Raw genomic sequence first — 23,744 nt, 5'->3', positions numbered from 1 at the left:
ATATGAATTTTACATGCAAAACTGAGATAGTGAGTGATTTGAAGACGTGATTTTCCTTGCTGGAAAACTGGTGTTCAAAATCACCCTGACATACAGGAGTGATTTGTCTTGTCTCCGATCAGTTGCCTCCAGTCACTCAACTGAAATCCATTTTACTTTGCCCGTCCTTGGTTTTGTAAACGGTCTTTTTTCTGTCCTAAAACTTACTCAATTAAAAGCTTTACATGTACTTCTTTTCTCTGTAATCATTTTCTCTCCCCCTTTTAAATACATAACCTCATTTTCTTCTTAGAGACTATATAAAGTTGTTTCTTTTAATTTGTTTAATTCTGTTTTACAATACTCAAAAGGGTTTAGCATTCAGCAGTAGGTAAATAGATGAGTTTGTTTTTATTTATTTCCAAATATGAACATAAATTCTTTATCATTACCTTTCAAAAGCTTCTTTATAATACTTCTACAGTTTTCAGAAAGTAGTCCTATTTTTCCCTATTTCCTGCAATTCACATTTCTCTGACCTGCACTTTTATTCAACAAAAATGAGATATTCTCTAAAAACTGGAGAATCAAAGAGAGTAAATCCATAGAGGGTACTTATCTTTCAAGAAAAAAAAAAAAAGAGATAAATTACTCCTCTACCATTCAATTGTCGGAGGATAACTCCTACTATACACCCACACACTCCCTTGAGCTTCTGAATGGGATTGTTTAGGTGTTTTCATTAGGGGATAAATGGAATTAGAGTGCATCATTTCTAGGAACCATTTAAGTGGCATCAAAGGTTAAAATATGACGATATTAAAGAAAACAGAGTTCCCCTGGAACAGTGTTATCACTTGACTTCTGTCTACATACATAACAGAGATGACCCTGCATAACTTTAAAATGTGCGTATGGCCAACGCAGCATCCTTGTCAGTGTTTCCCACGTTAGATGCAATTTGAGGCAATATCTGGATGAGGAAAGCAATATGTCGTCCCAGCTGTCCTGCATCTTACTTAGATTTCTCTGGCATATGAAAATGGGATGGGGCTTCTCACCTTGTCCCTTTTTACAATAGCTCCTAAGTTCATTACAATTTCACTTTGAAATTGAACAGATCTGGGGGTTGTGTAATTATCCCCAGGCCAGAGGTTGCAAGGTAACTGAAGGTAATGGTTTTCCTCCAAGCTGCCCCAGTTGCTGAGGAGTCGGAGTGGGGATACTGATTCCTCACGTGCCAGCTCCATCAAAACCACCAACTCTCCACAAAAGGGGGAGAGGGCAGGCATTTCCCAGTTTGCCACAGGACATGGAAATCTGTGGGGCCAGTCCTAGCTCTACCATTTTTATTTATCTTTTCTGTGGTTGTCTCTTCACCCTGACCGAGGAGGCCTGGGCGGCGTGTGCCACCGCCAGCCATTGCAAGCTCTGCGGCATCTAGGGGCAACGTCACCTCCCACCACCCGTCCACAGTTCCTGACGTGTCATTCATACAGCTCCTTCTGAAATTCTGAAAACTTCAATTTTTTGTTGTTAAAGTGTCTCTGTGTATTTGTACAGGCATTGCCAAGTGTGCTGGCATGTTTGGCGAGTGAGTGACATATCTGTCAATGATAAGCAGTGATCCTTATCTTGTGACTGGGTGTCCTCCTCAGTGTCATGTTTTAAGGTATACTCGTAGTGAAAAAACCTACAGTTCAATTCTAAGTATTTGCAAAAAATAGCCTTGCAACTACAAACAGATGTAATCCCACCTACATTTATCCACTAATAGCCTAAGATGACAATGGAGTGTTGAACCGTTTATATAAGATGTGAACTACCTCCATTCATTCCAGTGGCTCTCCAAGTCCTGCCAAATTTCCAGTGTCCCTTCTGGGATGTTTCAAAGGGAACATGTGGCAATGTGTCTGTCCTCTAAGCTGACATCAAAAGTTACACATTAAAATACAGGCTCACATTGATGGCATTAAGTAGGCTACAAGCTTAGACTGACCCCTATCTTAAAATAAATTGGAAGGTACAATTTAATTCATGCAAAGTTTACTCAGTGTATTCAGATATTGCTGAATAAAGTCCTCAAATTGTTATTCATGGAAGCATAGGAAAGCACCTTTTTTCAGGAAAAATAATTAAGCAAAAACTTTATTCCAACAATATACTAAGAAGTAAGAATATAATACTTATAATTAAGCCAATACTGAAGTGTTTGCCTGAGTCTTGGTACAGCCTGCTGTGAAATATTCCTTGATTCAGTGTTATATCAGGTATTAATAGTGCCTTAGAGTTAATCTGTCTGGGGACCTAATGAACCTAATGTTTACAGGGTGCTCCTCCACACCAACTCCCTTTGTGGACACTTTTAACACACTTAGTGTAAGGCAGTTTGCCACTTCTGTGTATTTCTAACCTTCCTTATTCACAATAACTTCTCTTTGTAGATGAACATTTAATTTTATCACTGAACACTGCTTTCTTGATCTGACAGAAGACTTTTCACTCCAAACGCTGAATGTGCTTGGAGTTCTTATGGGAGGAAAAAAAAAAAAAAAAAAGAAGAAGATAGTCTGGCTATAGTGTTTGGATGAATTGAGCTCATTGTGCCAGAAATATTTAAAATTCTCATAAAGGTATTGGAAGTGAAGCACTTAGGCTGGAAAAGAATAAGTGAAACCACAACATTAGGGGAAAAAGGAAAGAACTTATGAATATGTAGAGTACAGAGCGGCAAACTGTTCAAGTGGCCTATCAGTTGGCAATACCTTTAGCTGCATGTAAAAACTGGTGAGCTTTTTTTGTTGGGATCTTTGTCACATAGCTCACTGATCCATGACACTGCACTCCAGGAATGCTTTTCCAGATTTATGTGGAAAAGTACTTACGAGAATAAATATTTCTTCTTGAATCTAGTGCTGTAATACCAGAAATCTACTGCCTTTTCCTTCCATTATTTTGTCAAAGCGCTTTGATTTAATCAAAAGGGGCAGAATTGTTTTCTTAATAGAGGTAGAACGGGTACCGTGTTATTTCAGTTGTGTCCTCTGTTCTGGTTCTTGGTGAGTGGCCCGATCTTAGTCCTCCTGAAATCACTGGGAATTCTGGTATTAAATAAAGCCAGAAAAGGGGCATGCCTGCCATCAGTTTCAATTTCTATCCAGACACAGATTTATCTGCATGGTAGAGTAGGGATATGTTCATAAGTACTCCCAGTTATTAGCACTAGCAAATTCTAGTGAAGAATACATGTTTCTGAGATTTGAGGTGTGCTTTGCCTGCGGTTGTCTCATGCCCCCCCCCGCCTGTCTATTGGCTGATGAGGTAGACCACCAAAATGATACATCTTGATTTTAGATGTAATGAACACATCATTAAAACTATCTGGTTTAACTTGTCATTTGTGTAGAAATGATGGAGAAATTAATCTTTCATGGAGATCCCAAGATGCGGGGGTTTTGTATTGTCCCTTCCTATCCAGTAGCCCCAGTACTTATTCTGAACTACACAGAGGACTTTAATAGCTGAAATTATTTTAAAATAAAAGGTCTGTATCTTCCACTTGATGCAGAAACACATCATTCTAGACTAAAAGAAATGAGCTCCTCCTCAGTGCAGTAAATATAGGATCACCTGGGAGAGAATATAAAATGGGTACTATGGTGGTTTCACTCTGATGAGCAACTAAACTCCACCACAACTGCTCCTCCTCAAAGGAAGAGGGAGAGAAAATATGATGGAAAGGGCTCAAAGGCTGGGATAAGGACAGGGAGACCACTCACCAACTATAGGCACAGGGAAAACAGATTCAGCATAGGGAGATTAATATAATTTATTGCCTATTTCTAACAGACTAGGGCAGTGAGAAAATAAAAGCAAGCTAAAAACACCTTCCTCCCATCTACCCTCTTCTACGTCCTTCCCTTGAGCGGCACAGGGGAACAGGGAATGGGGTCTGCTCGGGGGGAGCCTTCCTTTTCTTTCTTCAATCTGCTCTCCCAGAGGACCACCCAGTGTCGCTCATGGCTCGGCTCTGGCCAGCAGTGGGTGCCTTTGGAGCCGTCTGGAGCTGGCTCTGATCTGACATGGGGCAGCTGCTGGGCTCTGCTCACAGAGGCCACCCCTGCACCCCCCTGCTGCCAAAACCTTGCCACATAAACCCAATGCAGATACAGAAATCCCAAAAATAAAATACACACACACAAACACAAAGGTATTTGGAAGCAATTATACCGATTCAACTGTGACTTAAATTTGGAAATGAAGAATAGCCTTTTTGTTCCCATGGAAGAATAATGAGATCAGTGGGACCAAGGCAAGAGGAAGCTAAGGAAACTTGGAAACTTGTCCCATTCTTACATTGCAGAAACCAGTTCCATTGCTGGCCACAATTGGAAGAGGCAGACTTTTATTTTGTAATGAACATCCCTATTTTGCTCAATCTTTAACTGGCAGAATAGTGTAATTTCAACCAGGGAAGCAAAATGGTCTTTTGTGTAATTTTTTTTTTAATTGCTTAATAATCATGTAATTATTGGCTTGTACACCACTGCACTTAAGACACGCTATCTTTTCTAGGTAACGTTTCGGACAAGGATCTATCACTGTAACATTAACAGCCAAGGCGTCATCTGCCTGGACATTTTAAAAGACAACTGGAGTCCAGCATTAACCATTTCTAAAGTTCTCCTCTCCATCTGCTCCCTCCTCACAGACTGCAACCCAGGTAAGACAAATTAACTTTCACATTTGCGTTCATTCGTGGTTCGTGTTCTGTCAGCGTTCTGTCAGCTATTGGGATACGGTTGGTGCACTGTTCTACTGCTATGTACTAAAAAAAGAGACAAAAAAAGTAAGTTTTAAATTCATTTAAATTGAAGCATAGTAAAGAAAGAAAACACAATTTTAGGATCTCATGTGCCTTTTTAGTAGTTGAAAAAAATATCTGTTAATTCAAAAGTTTAATCAGTGGACAATACCTTATAGTAGGCACTAATTTGGATATTACAAGCAGGATATTAGTACCAAGAAATATTAATGTGTTAATAAATACTGAAAAGGAAAGCTTTCATTTAAATATGCTGATAACGTTCTCTGAAAAGAATATTAATAGTACTGACGATGATAGATGTCTAACACAGACTCTACAAATAATGAAAATTAATTTAAATGAAGTTTATTCAATATCCTGGACAGCCAGTATGAGTATTCAAAGCAAGCTGTCATTCATATTAAGTAGCATAGCACTTAACCTCTTCCCTCAGCTCTTTTAGATTTGTTTTCTGCAGTTGACCACTAGATCTGTAATTTGCACTTTCTCTTACCCTGTTTGCCAGTGAATGGTCTGACTGTAGCCATGGAAAATTGTAATATATAGAAATTACTAAAGAATCATTTAAAGAAAAACTAAGCAATCTGTTCGCATATCTTGAGTGTTCTTGTGGTTTTGGTTTGGTTTTGTTTTGTTTTTATTGTAAACTTGTTTTGTTTTATTATTATTAATTTGCTATCTAGGTTTTAAAACTTCAGGTTTCCTGTTTCTATACTTTTCTCCCCAACCAAAAGGCTAAAAAAATGCTTTTCAAAGGCCAGAATGTGAGATTCCTGTGCAGTCAGGTGCCAAGTCAAAGGCTGTAACAGGAGACTGAGTTATTTCAAAGCTCCAGATAAGGTGAAAGTGGACTCTCGGTTACAATTGGCTGCATTTTTTTTTCATGTGGGTTTGTTACTGCATGTAGCATTAAAAACTGCAGCGTTCTCCCAGCTGAGAGATGGAGCTGTAGGGGATCCCTGCAGTCTCATTCCAGGCACGTTTATTTCAGGAGTGCTTGCTGGGCGCTCTCTGTTTACCTCTCAGGAAGATTGACTTCTGGCAGTGCCACCCCAACCAATGCAGAGGTGCCTGTACAAAAGCAGGTGGATTGGTGACATAAGCTTAAAGAAAAGCAAATGGATATTTGCTCAGCTGTGTTAAGGTCCAGGTAAAGAGCTTCAGAGACACTGCTGTAAAATCAGTAGCTGTCTATCAGCAAATATGGCCATTTCAGGATTTAACAGCAGAGCTGTGTCGGGGAGTGAGGAACTGGAAGTAGATGTGCACTCAGTTGTGCTCGCCTGTCTTTAGAGGCAGGCATACAGGCAGCTTGAAAGCTGGCCAGTTTCAAGCAATGATTTGAAGTTGGGAAATTTACTATCTCTGCCCTCTCAGTCTTTTTCCTTCCCTTAGGCTAGTTTACAGATGTTGTTGGCACAACAGTGAGCAAGTAGGTCAGAGGAACACTGAAAACTGTTACCCATAGGATATGATCATATGCAACAAGTTAATGTACTAAAAATGGGAAGTTACTCTTCAGTTTCTTTCAGTTAGTAGCCATAAGCAGTCACGACTGTAGTAAGTCAAACAATTTTATGACCTTTCATTTTCAATTTAAACATTCTCTTTAAATACGAAGTGGTTGTGGATTTTGTTACTGTGCCCTGTTAAAATTTTGCTATGTTTTTTGAGGAATTAATGTAATTTCTTTACTTGTATTGTGATTTCCCCTCTTATGAGGAGCTGACGGCAGTAGCTGTGAACTGCTGAGTCATTTTTGCCTTCCTTTGAGATGACTTGCCTAGTGTTAGATACTTTGTTTTTATTAAAAAGTGAACTTTGAATTTTAGCGATCTACAACACAAGGCTTCTTACCTTTCGGTGTATTGCCTAACATGCTACAGCCTGTTCTGGCTGTACTGCTTGTCCCGTTCATTTCAGATGAAATTTTATCATTAACAAATCATTGGAATAGATGTTCCTTGCCATCCAGATTGAATATGATTGATTGATTGATTGATAGATAGATAGAGAAAGATAGGAATATGTATCTATATATATCACTGAGATATATATCATATACTTATATGTATTATTATATATATATATATATGTATGTATTTTGCTCTCTGTCGGCTGGAAGTAATTTTCTAATCCCTGAGTCCTCTCTTCATCAAACTAGTTGGCTCCTTTTTCAAGGCAGCAACCCAACAGGGATCTCGATTTGATAAGCAACTTTGAACTCTTTGTTCACTATTCATCAGACAGAAGTAGATCAGGTCAAATGGAAAGGCAACACTGAATCTCCCACAAACATAAACACTTGGGATGGGTGCGTTTTCCACCCCCAGCCCCTCTGAAGGGAAGAATCAAGTATCAGTTACCCCCAGCCTTACATTTATGCAAATCTTCATTAGAACAACAAATAGCAGTAAGAATGGCAGCTAATTAACCCTCAGTCATACACAGTGATTAAACTGAGCCAGAGCACAGCTGCAGCTTCGTTGGCAAGCACTGCTATTCTTCTCCAGCAGGCTGAGCAAATGAAAAGAGGTATTTGCTCCTGCCGCTTCTGTCATTCACACAGCCATCTACAAAAGCCACGGAGAGAGTCTCTTTCCTCCCTGGTTATACATCACCACCCTTTGTTCCATATCACTCAAGGCAGGAGCTAGTTTGTCCATTTTAAGCAACTCATATAATCCTTTACTCATAAGCTGTCTCAGACCCTTCACTCCTGATTGTTATTAATTGTCTCTATTTTGCTTGGCTGCATCAGACGGTAAACTGTGTTAATGAAATGTCTGAATTTTGTAACAGCTGGCTGACTTTTTTTGTGGGGGGAAAGGGTGCCGTAGTATTTGTGTGTAAGTGAACATGTGTGAATTATCTGTCAGTGCAGGAGAGCCAACTGGAATGGTATCAGAGAGATGGGAGAAATGATGGGATGCGCTAGCATTCAGTTTGGGGATTACTGCCTCTCTTTAAGGTGGTACTCTGGGACACAGCACACATCTCTTCTTCAAAGCAGGGCCCCAGTCCTGTAAACATTTCGGCATGTGCATGAGCAACCCTACAAAACCTGGTAGATGCATTCATCTACATAAAACTGTGTGTGTAAGTGCTCGTAGGCTGTGTGCTCGAGTGATGAACGTATTTACTTCCAGTGTTAGCTGCTAGGGCTTGCCTACATGTTAGTTATTGCAGAGTAACTCCATGTGTGGACACTCCCTCTTTTGAAAATATATTGTGAGGAAAAACTGTCTTACATGGAGTAAAAGTCAACTGTACATTAATTATGGAAAAGTAGCCCTGGGAGTATAAATTCCCATACTACCTTAATCCAAAATAGCTTTCAAGTGTGGATGGCCCCTGAGGTTTTGTATTTTCACAGAGATTGAAAGAAATTAATTATTTTTATATTTAGACAGCTGATGATGATGAGCTGGGTTAAAACATTTACTGCTCTCTGTTGGTCATTCCCATCTCAGCCCTGCCAAAGGTTCTCAAGTCTTATGGAAAATTCTCATTTGCTTCAGAAGAAATGAACTGAAACACTGACAAGACTGCCCTGAAACTTTTTCCTTCGCATGGCCTCCTTTTTCACACATGCAAAGTCTGAACTTTGCTGGCCTGGTTGTCCCTGATGTCTGAACAGTCTAACGTCAAGCCACGTCTGCTTAATAACACATGGCTAAGCCTTGATTAGGACATTAGAGCAAAACCTGCTAAATCTCCATCACTTTTTTGTCATTGTTTACCTGTAGTTAAGTACGTTTTTTTCCACACAACAGTTCTACAGCCAGTAAGATCTCTATCCCTTGATTGCTCCACCGGCATTCCCTACCAGGAAAACTGGACCTGATGCCTTGGCCTTGCTGCTGCCCCTGGTCCCTGCGGGACAGACTGTGCCCCGTGACCTCATTTGGGCACTGACAGGCACCACCTTCCAGATGGGGATTTGTGCGGTGCTGCGGGAGAGAGGGTGGGAAGGTACGGCCTGAGGCTGTAAGCAGCCATGGCGTTTTTTTCCCCAAAGTGTGTCTGGTTCCACTGAACACTTGGCTGGCTGCTGAAACACAACTAACTACTGAGAGGCTGTATGAGCTTCACTTTCTTCACTCTTTAGAAACCTCTGCCAAATTTCTAGCCTAAATTGATGCATGGGAATTTTATACTAACTTGTTTTTCAGCAACTTTTATCCTATAGCTTAAATTACTATTTTCCCTTGCTGTTTTTCATTCCTGCTGTATTAATGAAGATCCACCCTCTTTCCTCTTGTCTTTATTTGCTGCACACTAACCAGGCCTGTGTATATTCACTTCCACCCATGAGACGGCCTTTCCATTCCCCTTATCACCCTCGCTGCCCTCTTCTGCCCCTGCGTCAGGCTGAAGTCATCCTTCCTGAACGTGGCTGATTTGTGGGGAGTTCATCAGTGCATGAGGCACGGCTAGACAGGCTAACCTGCTGGTGGTCACCATCATCCGGACTGAAAAATTTACTGTTCCCAGTTGGACGTTCCTGTCTCACTTGCAGCCCTGCCAAAGGCTGATTCTTTCTTAGCCCTGTCATTTACACCATTTGTCTGCTTTCTAACCCAATTCAATGAAATTATTCAGAAAGGGAAAGGGAAAGGGAAAGGGAAAGGGAAAGGGAAAGGGAAAGGGAAAGGGAACGGGAACGGGAACGGGGAAGGAAGGAAGGAAGGAAGGAAGGAGGGAGGGAGGGAGGGAGGGAGGGAGGGAAAAGAAATAAAGCTTTTATAAGAATACTGCATTGACCTGTGGCAAAGAAAATGAGCAAACAAGTGACAGCAGTAACTGCTTAACCTGGATCAGCACTACCCAGGTTAGTTGTTGTGACTCTGCTTTTAGATCCCACAGTGGCATATTATATTAGCAGTGTAAAGCTGCTTATCTCCTGTTATCCTTTAAGCACCACAGAAAGTGTGAAGCAGTTTGTTCAGTCATATATTTAAAGTTTGCTGTGAACATAGTTTCAGATGGAAGCATGTGCATGTCCTCAGCAGTGAGAGCACGCATAAAAGTAAATGAGCTGGATGGATATCGCTGCATTACTTTGATGTGAGTCCCATCAATTTTTATAGGAGTTCAGTTGCTCAGCATGTCTGAAAAGTAGACTGTTTATGTTAAAAAACTTGGTGATGCATGTGTGGTACTCAAATATAATACCTCAGTTAGAAGTATGCATGCTGTTTTTTACAAGTACTGCCATGAATCATGACTTTACTAGATGGTTTCATACTTTGTTAACCCGCACTAAGTAATATGGCTGTGCATTTTAATGACTTGCATTTATCTAGGCACAGGTAAACAAAGTCAAACGACATCCTAAGGTTATAGGGATTTTAGTCATTTCACTAAGGGACATGAGACATGCTTTCAAGCTTTCTTTATGTTAGTCATCCTCATGTTTTGCCTTTATCTTTCCCAGAAACTTCATTGTTTTCATTACAGAAATGGTATAGTTGGCAGTTACTGATAACGTATTATCATTGCTTTTCAGTTACTATTACAAGTTATTCACGTGGTTTGGCATGATTTAGGTTTGCCTAAGTATTTTCTGCCAAAAAAATACTAGTACCCTTACCTCCACCTGCATGAGGGTGCTGGAATTAAGAGATGGGCTACAGTTATTACAATATTTTTTCTTCATTTTTTTTTTCTTTGTTGCTTTCCTAAAGGTTTGCAAGTCTCTATACTCTTACTGCTGGGAGTATAAAATCCCAGCTCTGTCATCCTTTGCAGAAAAGGATTCAATAGTGTAATTTAATGTATATCTTTGATCCTCAGTGGGATCAGAAACAGCACTTTGGAGAGTGACTTTTCAACATAAGCAATAAAAGCCCTAAAAGCCTGAGTGGTATTTGCCCTGCTACAAAGCTGCTGGAATTGCTGCTGTGTCCAGGAGCTTTGCAAAACCCTAGTGGGTGGGAAGAGTTAAGTCAGACGAGGTACGAGGGAGAGGCTCGGTTTAGCATACTGTCCCGATTTCCCAGCCATTCCTCCCTCTCAGCCAGCAGCGTGCTCTTTGGGAGGGAGCCTGGCGTTGTGCTGCAGTGCCACAACACCATCCCTCGGCAGGCCCACCGTCAGCAGCCACCCCAGAGCTCACTGCTGGGAGGGCTCCAGCCGTGATGCATGGCTGCGTGCCTAGCACTGGGCCCAGGGCACGCGGACAGACTCGCTTCTAGGAAGTTATGGGAGCCTACGGTCTGAATTTGTGGTAGGGTTTGGGAAAACCAAGCCTCATCTAAGTGATTGTAACAGTTCCTGCATCACTAACTAGTAGTATATGCGGGTGTGTTGGCACCGGCCCATGTGGATCGGCTGGTTGAGGAGGTCCCTCACTGCCACCCACAGCACCCATGGACTGGGCCTTGTCCCACCTCCGGCACGGAGAAGTGGGTTCCTGTGAACCCTCTCAGGAAAAACCATCTGCTGAGAGGTTGGGTTCAACTGCCGGCCTTCGACTTGATGCCCCTGGACATGCTCCCTTCTGATACCTCTTCAGGGTGATCGCCTCTGGTACAGGGGCAGTAACATCCAAAACCACCATGGCCGCTTTTAAAGTGAGCATCTGTTTTATCTGCTTTAGATTCCACAGGAACAGCTCTGTTTTCTCAGCCGATAAGCTCCAGCCATACCACCATGCATTTTAACGGGCTAATAGGTGTCCACTGTATCAATAAAAAGATCTGTTTTCAGAATTACCGAAAGATCTGAAAGCACTAGCCTGTCCAAAAAAAGAAAAAAAAAAAAAAAAAAAAGATTAAAAATAAATCTAAGGCAGCTTAATAAAGGAAAATGTAACATAGCTGTAAAAACAAAATCTGTTCCATGCTGGAGTGTTTGGCTCCAAGCGAGGATTTGGCTGACTTGTGGTCACAACTCTGCTGTTTGGCTTCCATGTCCTAACTCTAAAATAGCTACCCAGCCCCTGGTAATGAGGAACAGGTCCGTGCCCCTCGGTGCTCGGCAGGCTGGAAGTGTCTGTTCTTTCTTCTCTTCTTCTATACATCTAGACCTAAGAGGAAGCATGCATGATATTTGTCCTCATCTGGTGCTTCTCCATAGCAGAGGCTGCTTTCTGTCAGCGCCGGTTCATGTCAGATGTTCCTTCTGCAATTTTTTAGGCTTTCCAATTATCATTCCTTCTTTTCCCCTCACCCCAAGTTGTGAAGTGAATTTAGAAACTCTGGATGACAGCAAGTTTAAGGGATGAGCCACTTCTCATTTTCCTCATTCCTGTAATTTTTTCCCTTAAAGGCATAATCTGCACATTTTGCTGCTATCAAAAAACTTTACTTAGAATCAAATCTAATTTTTTTTTCTTCTTCCCATTTAGCAGCTTAACAGCTTTGTTCAGTTTATTAAAAGGACTTCTGGTCTCCCCTGTACCCAAATATATTTTCCACTGGTTTGTAATGGAATGTGATTTTCTTTTAGAATATTTTTGTCAAGACATACAGAAAACAGGAAAATCATAAATACTCCTTCTGCAATAATCCAAACCATGTTTGAGTACATTTGTCAAGTGTGGTGAATATTCTGAATAATGAGCAAAATTCTTAGAAATTGGCAAAATAATATTTAATTTGGTCAATTCTATTAGGCTGGCTAACCACTGATGCTTTGATTCTTCTCTGGCACCCACAGGCTACCAGTTGCACCGTCATAGTACAGTACTATCAGATTTACAACAAAATAACCTCGTTTTGCCATATATCCCTTTTGTAAGCAGCAGAGGGTTGTGTAAACAATGAAATTGCTCTGTTGTCTGAGATTATTTATATTCTTCAGCTTGGAGCTATTTTTCCCTTTTCTTCAGAGTTTGTATACTGTCAGGAAATGGGATGGTTTCTAGACTGTTTCAGCACAATGGAAAATGTTCTCTTTGTATCTTGAGCAGCAAAAAAAAACTATGCCTTGTCACTCAAACATGGCAACAAATAAGAGATGGCAAACAAAAGTTAGAACAGTTAGGAATCAGCTCATGGAGTAATGTTGTAATGTGGTTCTAAGTTGCGATGTAACCTTTCTGTCCTTTTTAAAATCTCTACCTTGGGATGTCTCCAGATGGATTTAGCTCACTTCTGAGGCTTTTTCTTAACAAACGCAAAGGTCGAGTGTGGTCTCTCTGCTATATTGGCACTACTGGATTATAAGCAGAGTGGATGGGTGCACGTGGCTGACTTTCACATAAAGGCCATCCTAGTAAGTTGTCCTAACATAGCATGAAAAGAAAATGAAACACAAAACTGATCATTTTAGTTCTGCTCTCTGTGACTGCAGAATGACAAAGTCCAAGACAGGGTTGCCTTGGGAAAAAAACGCATTAGCATCCATTTCATTCATATGAGCAAAGCTCATGGCTCTTGCTGGCTCTTTTTGCCAGAAAGTACCTATTTGTCTTTAAATACTTCAAGTTCCCATGCCATTTCTATAGAACCTACTGAATATCTATTGAAGTAATATGTACATGTGTGGACTGATTGTATGATATGTTCTGGAGCTGATATTTACTAATTCTTGTTAATCTATCATTGCTTTCTCTTTCCATACCTTTTAAAAGATATTGTGCTGTGCTATCTGTACCATACTATGGTATATATACTATGCTAATTACTATACTATGGTTTTACTCACATATAGTTTCTTATCTTATGAGCTGGACACACAGCACCAATATGTTGAAGAAATTTAGGCATCTAAAGATGCAGGCAGACAAGCAGCAGTTTTTTCAGTACTCCCAGGGGGATTTAGGTATCTTAAGTCCCTCTAGGGACTCTGTACGGTCAGGAAACTACAGACTTATTACACATCTGGTCTTTATGTATTTGCAGACATGCACACCTGTACGTTTTAAACTCTGTGGACGTAACATATAAAAGTGAAATTAAACATACATAAATGCAAGCAATGCAGCAGCACATTATGAAAATTATGCATAGATAAGCATTAAAAGAGAATTAATTTGCTTGTCCATAAAGAGGTGATAAAAATGTTATGAGATTTTGTTCCTATCAACGGACCAAGTCCCCACAACATGAACTCACAACTGTGGGGATTATTATAACAGCAGGAAAAACATTTGTGAACTGTCATCCTTTTAGTATTTCTCAGGAAAATATGTCTTGGAATATCTCCTAATTATGCGTGCAGAGGGAGGAGGCTTGGATCAGGATTGCTGTTTATGTTGGCCTAAATCTTTGCTCTTTTCAGTTACATACTGACAACACCTTATGGGTAGAAGAGCGTTGTTCGGGGGCACAGAGGCATTTCACGTGTTGAGATTTATACTGTTCAAAACTCACAAGACATTGTTAAAAAGATTAGCACTACTACAGAAATAAGGTTGTTTAGAAATATTTAAACATGCACACTTTCAGAAGTCTGCAATCTGTTTAAGTATATTTTTCTCTGCAATGTGACTGTAGCTAACTGCATAAGAATATTGGTGGTTTTATGTACTTTAGAAAGTAAATGGCAGAGCTTAGTTTTTAAAAATAAAATGTTCAATCTGGATTTTGTGGTGTCTAAAGTCATTAGCTATAGCTCCAGATACCTGTCACACATGCTCTTACCCTATCCTTTATTTTTTATCTGGTGTATCTGTAACTCTACAAAGAATGATGGTTAAAAGGAACAGTATAGCCATTCTCAAGCAGAAAAACAGTCATGCGCCATTCAGTAGGTATGTTGCCTGCAACTGGTTATTGCTCAGTGGTTCAGTGAAAAGTGTAAAATTCCCTCAAAGCACTTCACTCACACGTAATATTCGAGAGGAAATTCCCTCTTAACCACAGCTAATGATCAGATTATGTGATGTAGCATGAGCAGTAAAAGCCTTAGCAGTGGTAACTTAGGTGGTGCCATGACTAGTGTGCTTCCTAAACCTTTCTTAATTTTCCTAAATTACCTTCTAGTATTCCTACACTGTATTCTTGTATGTGTTCAACTATTTGGTGTATGAAATATCTACTTCATTTCAACCTTCTCTAAATGTGTTGATTTGTTTTTGTTTGTGTTCTTTCCTCACTATGAAAGGATCAGCAAGACCACTTCTTTTTAATAATCTCCTTTATAAAAGTACCTGTCACATTTTTTTTGTCTTTTTTTTTCCAGACAAAATAAGCTTAGATTTAATCATTCCTTAAATGGGAAAGGTTTGACAATGCTGTTAATGATTTCTTGTCCTTTTCAATAAATTTTCTACTCCTATTGTGTTTTTGTTTTTTTTTTTTTCATTTAAGGCAATGTGAGAAAAATTGAACTTCAGATATAATAATATGCAACGATCAATGGCATTTGATTAAATCAAAGATTGACCAAAATCCAAAATAAATAAAGAGGCCTTGTACATCTATATCAATAAATAAATGTAAATGGACTTTAGCCATCATGAAATTAAAAGTACTTGTAAAAATGCATGAGCGATAAATGCTACAAATACAAAAGGTTACAATATATTTTCCTGCCAATAAACATATGTAATTTAAAATAATGCCAGTGGAGATTTCCTATGGTATTACCATAGGGGGAAGACAGGTAATTTAATGCATACCCATAGTAAATCTTTGTGCAAACCAGGACCAAAATAAGTCATCAATGTTAAATATTTTACCAGGTAAAGGGTTTAGATAAAGCAGTTATTTCATATATATAAAATATAAAGTCCTCATTATGTGTATTTTCTTTGTTTCATGCAGATTTTTTCTATCCAATGCAGACATGTTCCTATTTACACTGGCTTAGACAATTCTATTTCCACTGATGAAAATTATTCTTGTTTCCTTAATGGATATATTTTCTCACTAATAGAACTGTATATGTATAAGGGAAAAATAATTAAAACTAGAAAGTAAATAATGTGAGACATCATATTTTGTCTGTATCCCTACACTTAATTCTCTAATCTCATAATAATTTTATCTAATATTCATTATTTCAGTTAGTACAAATAGCTGAAATCTCAGCTGGAACAAATTGGCATCACTCCTGCTGAATATCTTACCCCCGATATCTCATTTAGACTTTGTTCAATTTTATTGTGTTGGTTTTTGTTTGTTTGTTTGCTTGCTTGTTTCTTTTCCTGCTATGCCTTTTCTTACATGAAGGCAAGGGAAGAATTTTAAATGTATTACCATACATTTCTAACTGTCTATGAGCCACCTCCAGGACACTGATTAACACAACTATTTTAAGGCTACTTCATCCTGTCCTTAAAATACAGTTATTCTTGTTTCACCATAGAAATCACACCATTGCATATTTTGTAAGTTCCTGAAAAGCTTGCTAAATTTGGCTCTTTAGCAGATTCACAACAAGAATGTAGAGTCAGTCCTGACTAAACTAAAACAATATTTATAATCCTGGGTGTAAATAAGCTAGCTATTAAATCATTTAGTCTCTCACTTCCTTGAGTAGGATTTCAGAAATTAGCATTCCTGAGTTGTTCAGATTCTACCTTTAGAGATGATTTACGCTACTGCAAGATATGTCTTTTTGTATTTTGCATGGCTAATTTTCTACATTATTCAGCAGGGGAGGAGGAAACAGTTGTTTGTTTTTTCACAGTTTTGCAGATCCATCAAAGGCAAGAAATAAGTCAAATTATATGCAGTGTGTGTTTCAGAATCCCTATTTTCATAGCAAATTAAGTTCAGGTGCATTAATCGGAGTAGGCGACAGTTACTTAAATAGCAAAGTGTATGGTGTAACTGTCCTAAACCTAAAGATGGGCTGTAATGTAAGATTTCGTTTTCATATGGGACACAGGAATAGAACTTTGATTAATAAATTGTTTGTAGAATGTTCCATCAGCACAAGGCGTAGAAAAAAAGGCCCTTGTATGGATCGGAGCATTTTGCAGCTTTAAGATGAATTAGATTTTGGAGAATTCTCAAGGGCAGGAATCCTCATCACATGGTTTTTATAATACGGATTAGATAAAGTGGCATAGAACTAGAAATAACTGTAAGACACAATATTATACTAGCAGAAGGAATGCCCTTATGACCTTCCATGTCTTTTTCATCTCTACCTTGTACATTTTTTCCTACAGATCAGTCTTAGCACTTTATAGGCCAATGCCTGAAATCCCTTGACAAATTGACTATCATTTAGCCAGGCATGATAATGGAGTCAGTATGATCCCTCACACAGGAAAGATAGGATATCCAATGGAAGTTATTTTACCTGTTATTAAATATAAAATTATCACTGTAAATGTCATAAATTCCATCTTCATCCAGAGTTGTCATGTAACTTCATTGCAACTAATCCAGGAGCCAAACCTGCCTGCATGATGAATGCTAATTATTTTGTTTAACCTGTTTTTCCTTCTAGTCCTATTAGAACTTGTTCTTAATTAAGCTTAATTATATTCATGTTCAGAAGTTAATTTAGAAATGGATAGTCCATTTGGTTACTAAAATGAGGTTATTTTCTCACTCACCTGCTGATTCCTCGTTGCCAGAGCTGGCACCACCCTGCTCCCGTTCTGCAGTACTCCATGTCACCTGAGTACTTAGTATCTCCGGAAGTACTGCTATAACTAGCCTGTGTAAATATTCAGGATGGTACCCCACTTTTCATGCTTTATTGAGCCACTGTGCACTGGTACAAGCATCTTCCTTGGATGCATCTTTTGGTAGGACATTGTTGCTCTACATTCTGCAGCACCCAAGGGATCAAAGTTCACCACTCTGGACTGTCAGAAACCTGTCAAGTGTCACACGTCACTGACTCCACAGACCCCTCTCCCATACTCTGCTGAGAAGGCACCTGTATTTCGTACATTCACAGCACAATAACATTTTGGGACGCCTCCTCTAGGAGAGTGTGAGACACAGATACAGATGGCAAGCATGAGGTACAGTCTCAACATGCCATCACACAGCCTGGCTCAAATGACCCTTGCCTGCATTCCTTAAAAGCCCCAAGAAGTCTGCCCCATTAAAAACCCATCTGGGCCATGGCGACAAAACCCCTGAACATAGAATCATAGAATCATTTAGGTTGGAGAAGACCTATAAGAACATCAAGTCCAACCATTAACCCAACACAGCCAAGTCTACCACTAAACCATGTCCCTAAGCACCACATGGTCATTTCCAGGCATTTTCCTTCCACTGCCTCATGGTGCAACCTCCTTCCACATGTTCCCTGGGAAGAACGGAAAAATAGGCAACTTAAATAGATGAGTTTAAATAATTAAGAGGCCAGACTATTTTTGAGTTACTGGAAAGCAGTAAGAGGTGTGCTAATGCAAGGCACATCGAAGTTCCTATTCCTGTTCCAAGGGATGTTCACCTTCCCAAGGGATTTCAGGCCCTGGACTATGGAAAGGGAGTCCTATTGGTATTAATAGGACTAAAATTCTTCACCAACCTTCCTCTTTGTAAGTAAAAGCTTCTTGTATTCCTTTGACATTCTGTATGGGATTCCTAATAACAGTTTTGGATTTAAATGAGTTGAATTAATAACAAGATTTAAAAGGACAAGAAAGAGAAAATCAGATTAAAGCAAAATAAGCAGCATTCATAATGTATGCAGGCTTTTCTAGTTACTCCCTGGATTAATTGCGGTAAAGGAACAAACGGATAGATTCAAGAGCAGGATTCAGATGACTCCTGTATCTGACCTAAAATGACCCTGATGTGTCTAAGTTGAAGATTTTGGTATTGCTCACATTCAAACCCTTCTCCTAAAAGTGAAGATACCTTTGGGACTCATTTTCCTCTCACCATCAAAACGTAACCAAAAGACAAGACAATGCAGTACCTATACAGTAATATTCGCACCCCTCCCTGTCCCCTGGAAATCCACACAGTAGGTGGATCCTGTTGGACCAACTGGTTTCTTGCAGTTACAAATCTACATTTGGTGCCTGTAGTTATGGGATGTCTGACAGTATACAAAGCATGGGCACGGGAAATGCCTTTATACCCAGTTACTTTGGGATTAAACTGTTCATTTGGGATGTTCAAGACTCACAGGTCACCCCTTTCCTCAGAGACGGTAATTAGTGGGAAGTGAGAAGAGAGAAATCCAGAAAAAAAAAATGGTTCTTTTTTCTTTAAAAGAAATTTTAAACACACTGGAAATCATATAGAATACCTCTCTCTCCTTCAGTAAATCTTGAGACAAAAATAAACATCCACAGGTGGTGGTTGTTTTTTCTGAAAATATAGTTATCAGCCTATGGATACATGCCAGTTACGGTATGGATCTTAGCATTTTGGTTGTTTGACAGCATTTTGAGTAATTCCCTTATTATCTACTCAATGATCTTTCATGAGGTGAATGCATATTGTTATAATATATTTGCTGAAATTTTATCAAGCCATGTGCCATGTAATGTTTTCCATATCAGGTTCTTAGTTACTAAAACTTTTTTATTAATTTTTTTTCTAATGACAATGACTGTTTCTCAATCAAATTCATTGTTGTGAACAGATACTTCACTAATGTATCCATGCTTTTAATTTTGAAATGCATCCAAGCGTCAAAGTAAAGTGTGTTATTTCAGAACTTTAATTGTTCCAGCATGATAGCACTTCTAATAGGTGCATGTTCTTCCTTAATTAAAGACAACTCTTCAAGATCGGTACACTGTGCCTCGTTGATCCATGATTGCCTCAGCTAACTCCCAGCCAGCCCCTGAAGTTTATAGAAACCCTGCTAAAAACTGCAGACAGAAAAAAAAAATGACAAGAATGATTTCCCTTGGCAAGATACAGAGATGAATCACTGCCAGCGTTTTCTTTTAAGAGCCATGTTAATAAAATTGGGCCAGATAATACTCCTTATTTCTGAAACATCTTTTTCTGAGGCAGCCTCATATTTCACACAGATCTGTGGTAGGTAGCCTGACAGCAATCAAATGCAAGTCTAGAGAGAGGGATGAATTTCTCCTTCCATATATCCAAAATGTTTTAGTAAATGGATGTTTTCTAAACTGGATTTGCAGAGCGCTTTTATTTTTGAAGATAGGTAACATCTTCCTCCAGACATCAGTTTGGACATTGGAATCAAGTCATATATGCCTTAATATTTGTGTAACAACTCCTCCAGACACTATATGAACTAACAGAAGTCAGGTGTGTTTCTGACGATTCCACAGAACTCAAAATTTAGAGTGAAGTCATGGCGTACAGCCTCTTTATGACACATCTATACAGCCACATTTACTACAGTAGCCAGATAGCTTGCAATTTTTAGTGTATGTATTCTCAGAATATCCTGTGTGGTGGAGAAGCATTAGCTCACTTTTACAGATGGGAAATAAGGCACTTAACTTTCTTAGGGTCATCATGACTACTTGCAAACCACGAAGACCATGAAGCACTCCAGAATTTCACTCCTTGCAAGCAGCGTGATGTGACTGCTTCCCTGCTTACCTGCCCAGACACATACCCTGGCTGTACAACAGAAAGAGACCTCAGGATCTTCCATTCTTTATCATGTTCTCTTTCTCCTTCTATACCTACCCTGATCTTTCCCGGGAAAAAGGCTTTAGGTGTATAGCTAGAGAGGTAGGCAAGGACTAGATGATTGGGTGACCAGGCCTGTGGGATGTACTGGTGAATATAACTTAATAGGAAGCCTTATGCAAAATCATAAGTCTCCTTTATCCCTATGTTAGCACAGTGACCACTAGGCTAGCTTTCCTATCTATGGACAAAGCCTTTTTGAAAACTTAGGCTTTAAAGTTATACACCCTCCAAGCTATTTTATATAGCACAACTTTCACTTAGTTCCCTGACTGCGGAGGTGATGAGTGTAAATGTTCAGATCTGCTGAGACCTTGTCTCAGGTTCTTAAACATCTGCCCTGTATTTCCTTATTTCCCATGTTATACCTGGAAAGACAGTCCTGGGTTTTGTCTGAAACTGAGAAGTGACATAACAAAGTCAGTCTTTGTTTCTTCTGACTCCAACACGTTAGATCACCTAGTATCTAAGAAGAATATGTCAAAGGATATCTTACTGAATCTCTCATTATTTTTCTTTTGTGGGAAGAACCCTTGAAGGACTGTTGTGGTTTAACCTGGCAGGCAGCTAAGCACCACGCAGCCATTCAATCACTCCCTATACCCCAAAGTGGGATGAGGGAGAGAATCAGAAAAATGAAATTTAAAAAAAGGTAAAAACTCATGGATTGAGGTAAAGACAGTTTAATAGGACAGAAAAGGAAGAGATGATGATGATGATAATAACAATAATAATTATGATTGTAATTATAATAACAATATGATATACAAAGCAAGTGATGTGCAATGCAATTGTTCACCACCTGGTGACTGATGCCCAGCCAGACCCTGAGCAGCAGCTTCTCCCCTGCCCCCCAGCCAATTCCCCCCACTTCTACTGTTCAGCACAACGCCACATGGTGTGGGACACCCCTTTGGCCCGTTTGGGTTGGCTGTCCTGGCTGTGTCCCCTCCCAGCTCCTTGGGCATCCCCAGCAGAAAAGTCCTTGGCTCTGTGTAAGCACAGGGTCATATGGTTGTCCACTTCATCAAAGCCACGTCAGCCATAGCAGAGAGCCTAATGAGGTACATGAGCTCTAAAGCAATTCCAGCAGGCGTATTTTGATGTTTTAGCACACTGACGTAGCCTATATATATTAGAATTATTCTGTTGAATGTTGAGCTGTGGCCAGCGAAATCTGCACAACTAGTTCCTGAAACAAGAAGCAGAGTTTGTTACAGTCCATATCATATGATTTCTGCTCTAAGCTATAATTGCTAAAATGGATAATAACTTCACTGACTTTCTAGAATTTGTTCTTTTCTCCTCTAAGGACCACTTTTTTTCTTTACTGAAACAATCCATTTTATTTGTTTTGCTTTTTATAGTGTTTATTGATCACTTCATCATTCTTCTGTACAGTTTTCAAAGAGCCTCATAGATGGATAAATGCATTATCTATGGATAGTTGGAACGGTGATTTTATGAAAGCCGGGAATAAATTGTGCTTCTGCTTGTAGGGTGTGTAAAGCAATCCAGAGCCCCGCTACTGCTCTTTGTTCTGGCTTGAATCATTCTGTTGTTCCAGTTCATAAGCATGTGTTGATCAGACTTCCAACTGCGAGGCTAGTTTTATTGCTGCACAAACAGGGATTAGTGCCACGCTGTACTCGTTTTCACTCATGCCCTGATTTTTGAACACTCTTTTTGAAGGTGAAAGGTTAGTGGAGTAATTCAGTGTGCCACTTCACCTGCCTCTGCCTCCAAAGAATTACTTAGCCTGTGCATTATTATTAATGATAGCAAGAGAGAGAGCAGCACTGCTACTATAAGATCACCGAAGGATCCTATGATGCATTTCACATGCCTCATTTTCCACATCAAGACGCACAGTATCCTTGACATGGTCTTCTAGGAGTTCATTAAGTTGAAAATAGGTGACATGTGGCAAACTGTGGAAACTTCCTAAGGCAAAGTGACACTATAAATAAAATTACTCACAAACAATTCATCTTTTCTTAATCCCTTCCTCTTGGAGTATTAAATTGTTCTATGACATATTTGGCGTAGCATGTCTCGCATTGCTTTTGACTTCAGTTTTCACTGGCTAGTGTCCCTATAAGACAAGCCTGGACATCACTGAAAACAACATGAGAGTATAATTAGAGACAAAATATATTTTTAAAATTAAGGATGTTTTTGGTGTGTATTAAGCTGCCAGCATTAGCTGTTAAGAAAACTGGTGTTACAGAGAATTATTAGTTTCTGCTTTTTTCCCCAATCTTTTTTTTTTTTTTTTTTTAGTTTGGCTTTTGGGACCTATTTCTTAAAGGTTGGTACAATATTAAAAACCACAAAAATTGGATTCAGAAAACTTGGTTTTCACTGCAAGCCATTGTGGGAATATATACTGTCCTGCACTGCTATTTGCACTGAAATCACCAAACAAAATGTAGTTATTAAAAATATTAAATTTAATTTGGGGGGGGGGGTTAATTTCTGGGTAACCAATCCTGCCTATGCTGCTGTGTAAAGATGATTCCAAGGCAGCTGTACAGTAGGTGATATACGGAGCACCTGCACTTTTCCTTAGAAGAGTTTGAAAAAGCAAGCAATCCCAATTTTTTTAATTCAAAAAGCAGTACAGCAGAATACATGGAAAGAGACCTAAAAAATTAATCAGTATTCCAAAAATCAAAATCTCTTCTAAACATGTAACTGAAGTCCAAAGAGATTTTTTATTTAAAAAAAAAGCTTTTTGTTTTTTTCACACAACTGGTTCAAAGAAAGGAAAGCAGATTTAATTTTTGGTGACTGATGTTTCAGTACAAGTAGTTCCATAGAGCCTCTCAATGGGATGCCTCTCATAGCTATGAGAAAGGAGTAGTTTATGGCTCAAGAGACAGAATAAGACCTTTCAAGTTGCATCTAACCTTTGGAAATTCTTCCAGTTTAATTCTGCTTCATCAGCTGGAGGCCAGCTCTTCAAAATTCCCCCTGATACAGAGTTGAATCTAAACCCAAACCAAAAAAAAATAAAATACATATATATATATATATCAAATATTTGGCTAAAGAAACTATGAAATTTTTATAGGGCTGTGGTTTTTAGTTTTTAAGGTGCTCCAGAAATCTTTCTGAGAACTCATTTCTGATGGCGTAATAACTGGCTCCATCAGCTGTTCTCTATTAAAACTGTAAAATGCTGCAATAGAAATATTATTCTATTTTATAAATGCTCATAAATATATATATATAATGCATACAAACACCCATAATGTACATTTTAAGTCTAAATGTGTGACTCGTTAACCATATTGGCACTACCAATTGGAATTTCATTGCATATCATGTGGCTGATGGAGAAGGCACATTGAAATCAAGCTGTTAAATACACTATCTCCATTTTTTATTTCACTAGAGTATGTTTGCTGTATTTTTAAAAGAGCATT

At 39.1% G+C, this 23,744-nt stretch overlaps 1 protein-coding gene across 3 annotated transcripts in view; it reads left to right on the top strand.

Moving 5' to 3' along the window:
- UBE2E2 (ubiquitin conjugating enzyme E2 E2) overlaps positions 1 to 23,744 on the top strand; it is a 213,046-nt gene that overhangs the window by 183,864 nt on the left and 5,438 nt on the right. For all 3 annotated transcript variants that reach the window (XM_083825085.1, XM_083825084.1, XM_083825086.1), the window contains exon 5: positions 4,555 to 4,702. In XM_083825085.1, coding sequence (XP_083681211.1) covers positions 4,555 to 4,702 — 148 coding nt within the window. The remainder of the gene's footprint in view (positions 1 to 4,554; positions 4,703 to 23,744) is intronic.

The sequence above is a fragment of the Anser anser genome, assembly GCF_964211835.1.
Source record: "Anser anser genome assembly, chromosome: 2".
Lineage (NCBI taxonomy): Eukaryota > Metazoa > Chordata > Aves > Anseriformes > Anatidae > Anser > Anser anser.
The sequence above is the reverse complement of the archived record's forward strand: the minus strand, read 5'-3'. Positions and strand labels throughout refer to the sequence as shown.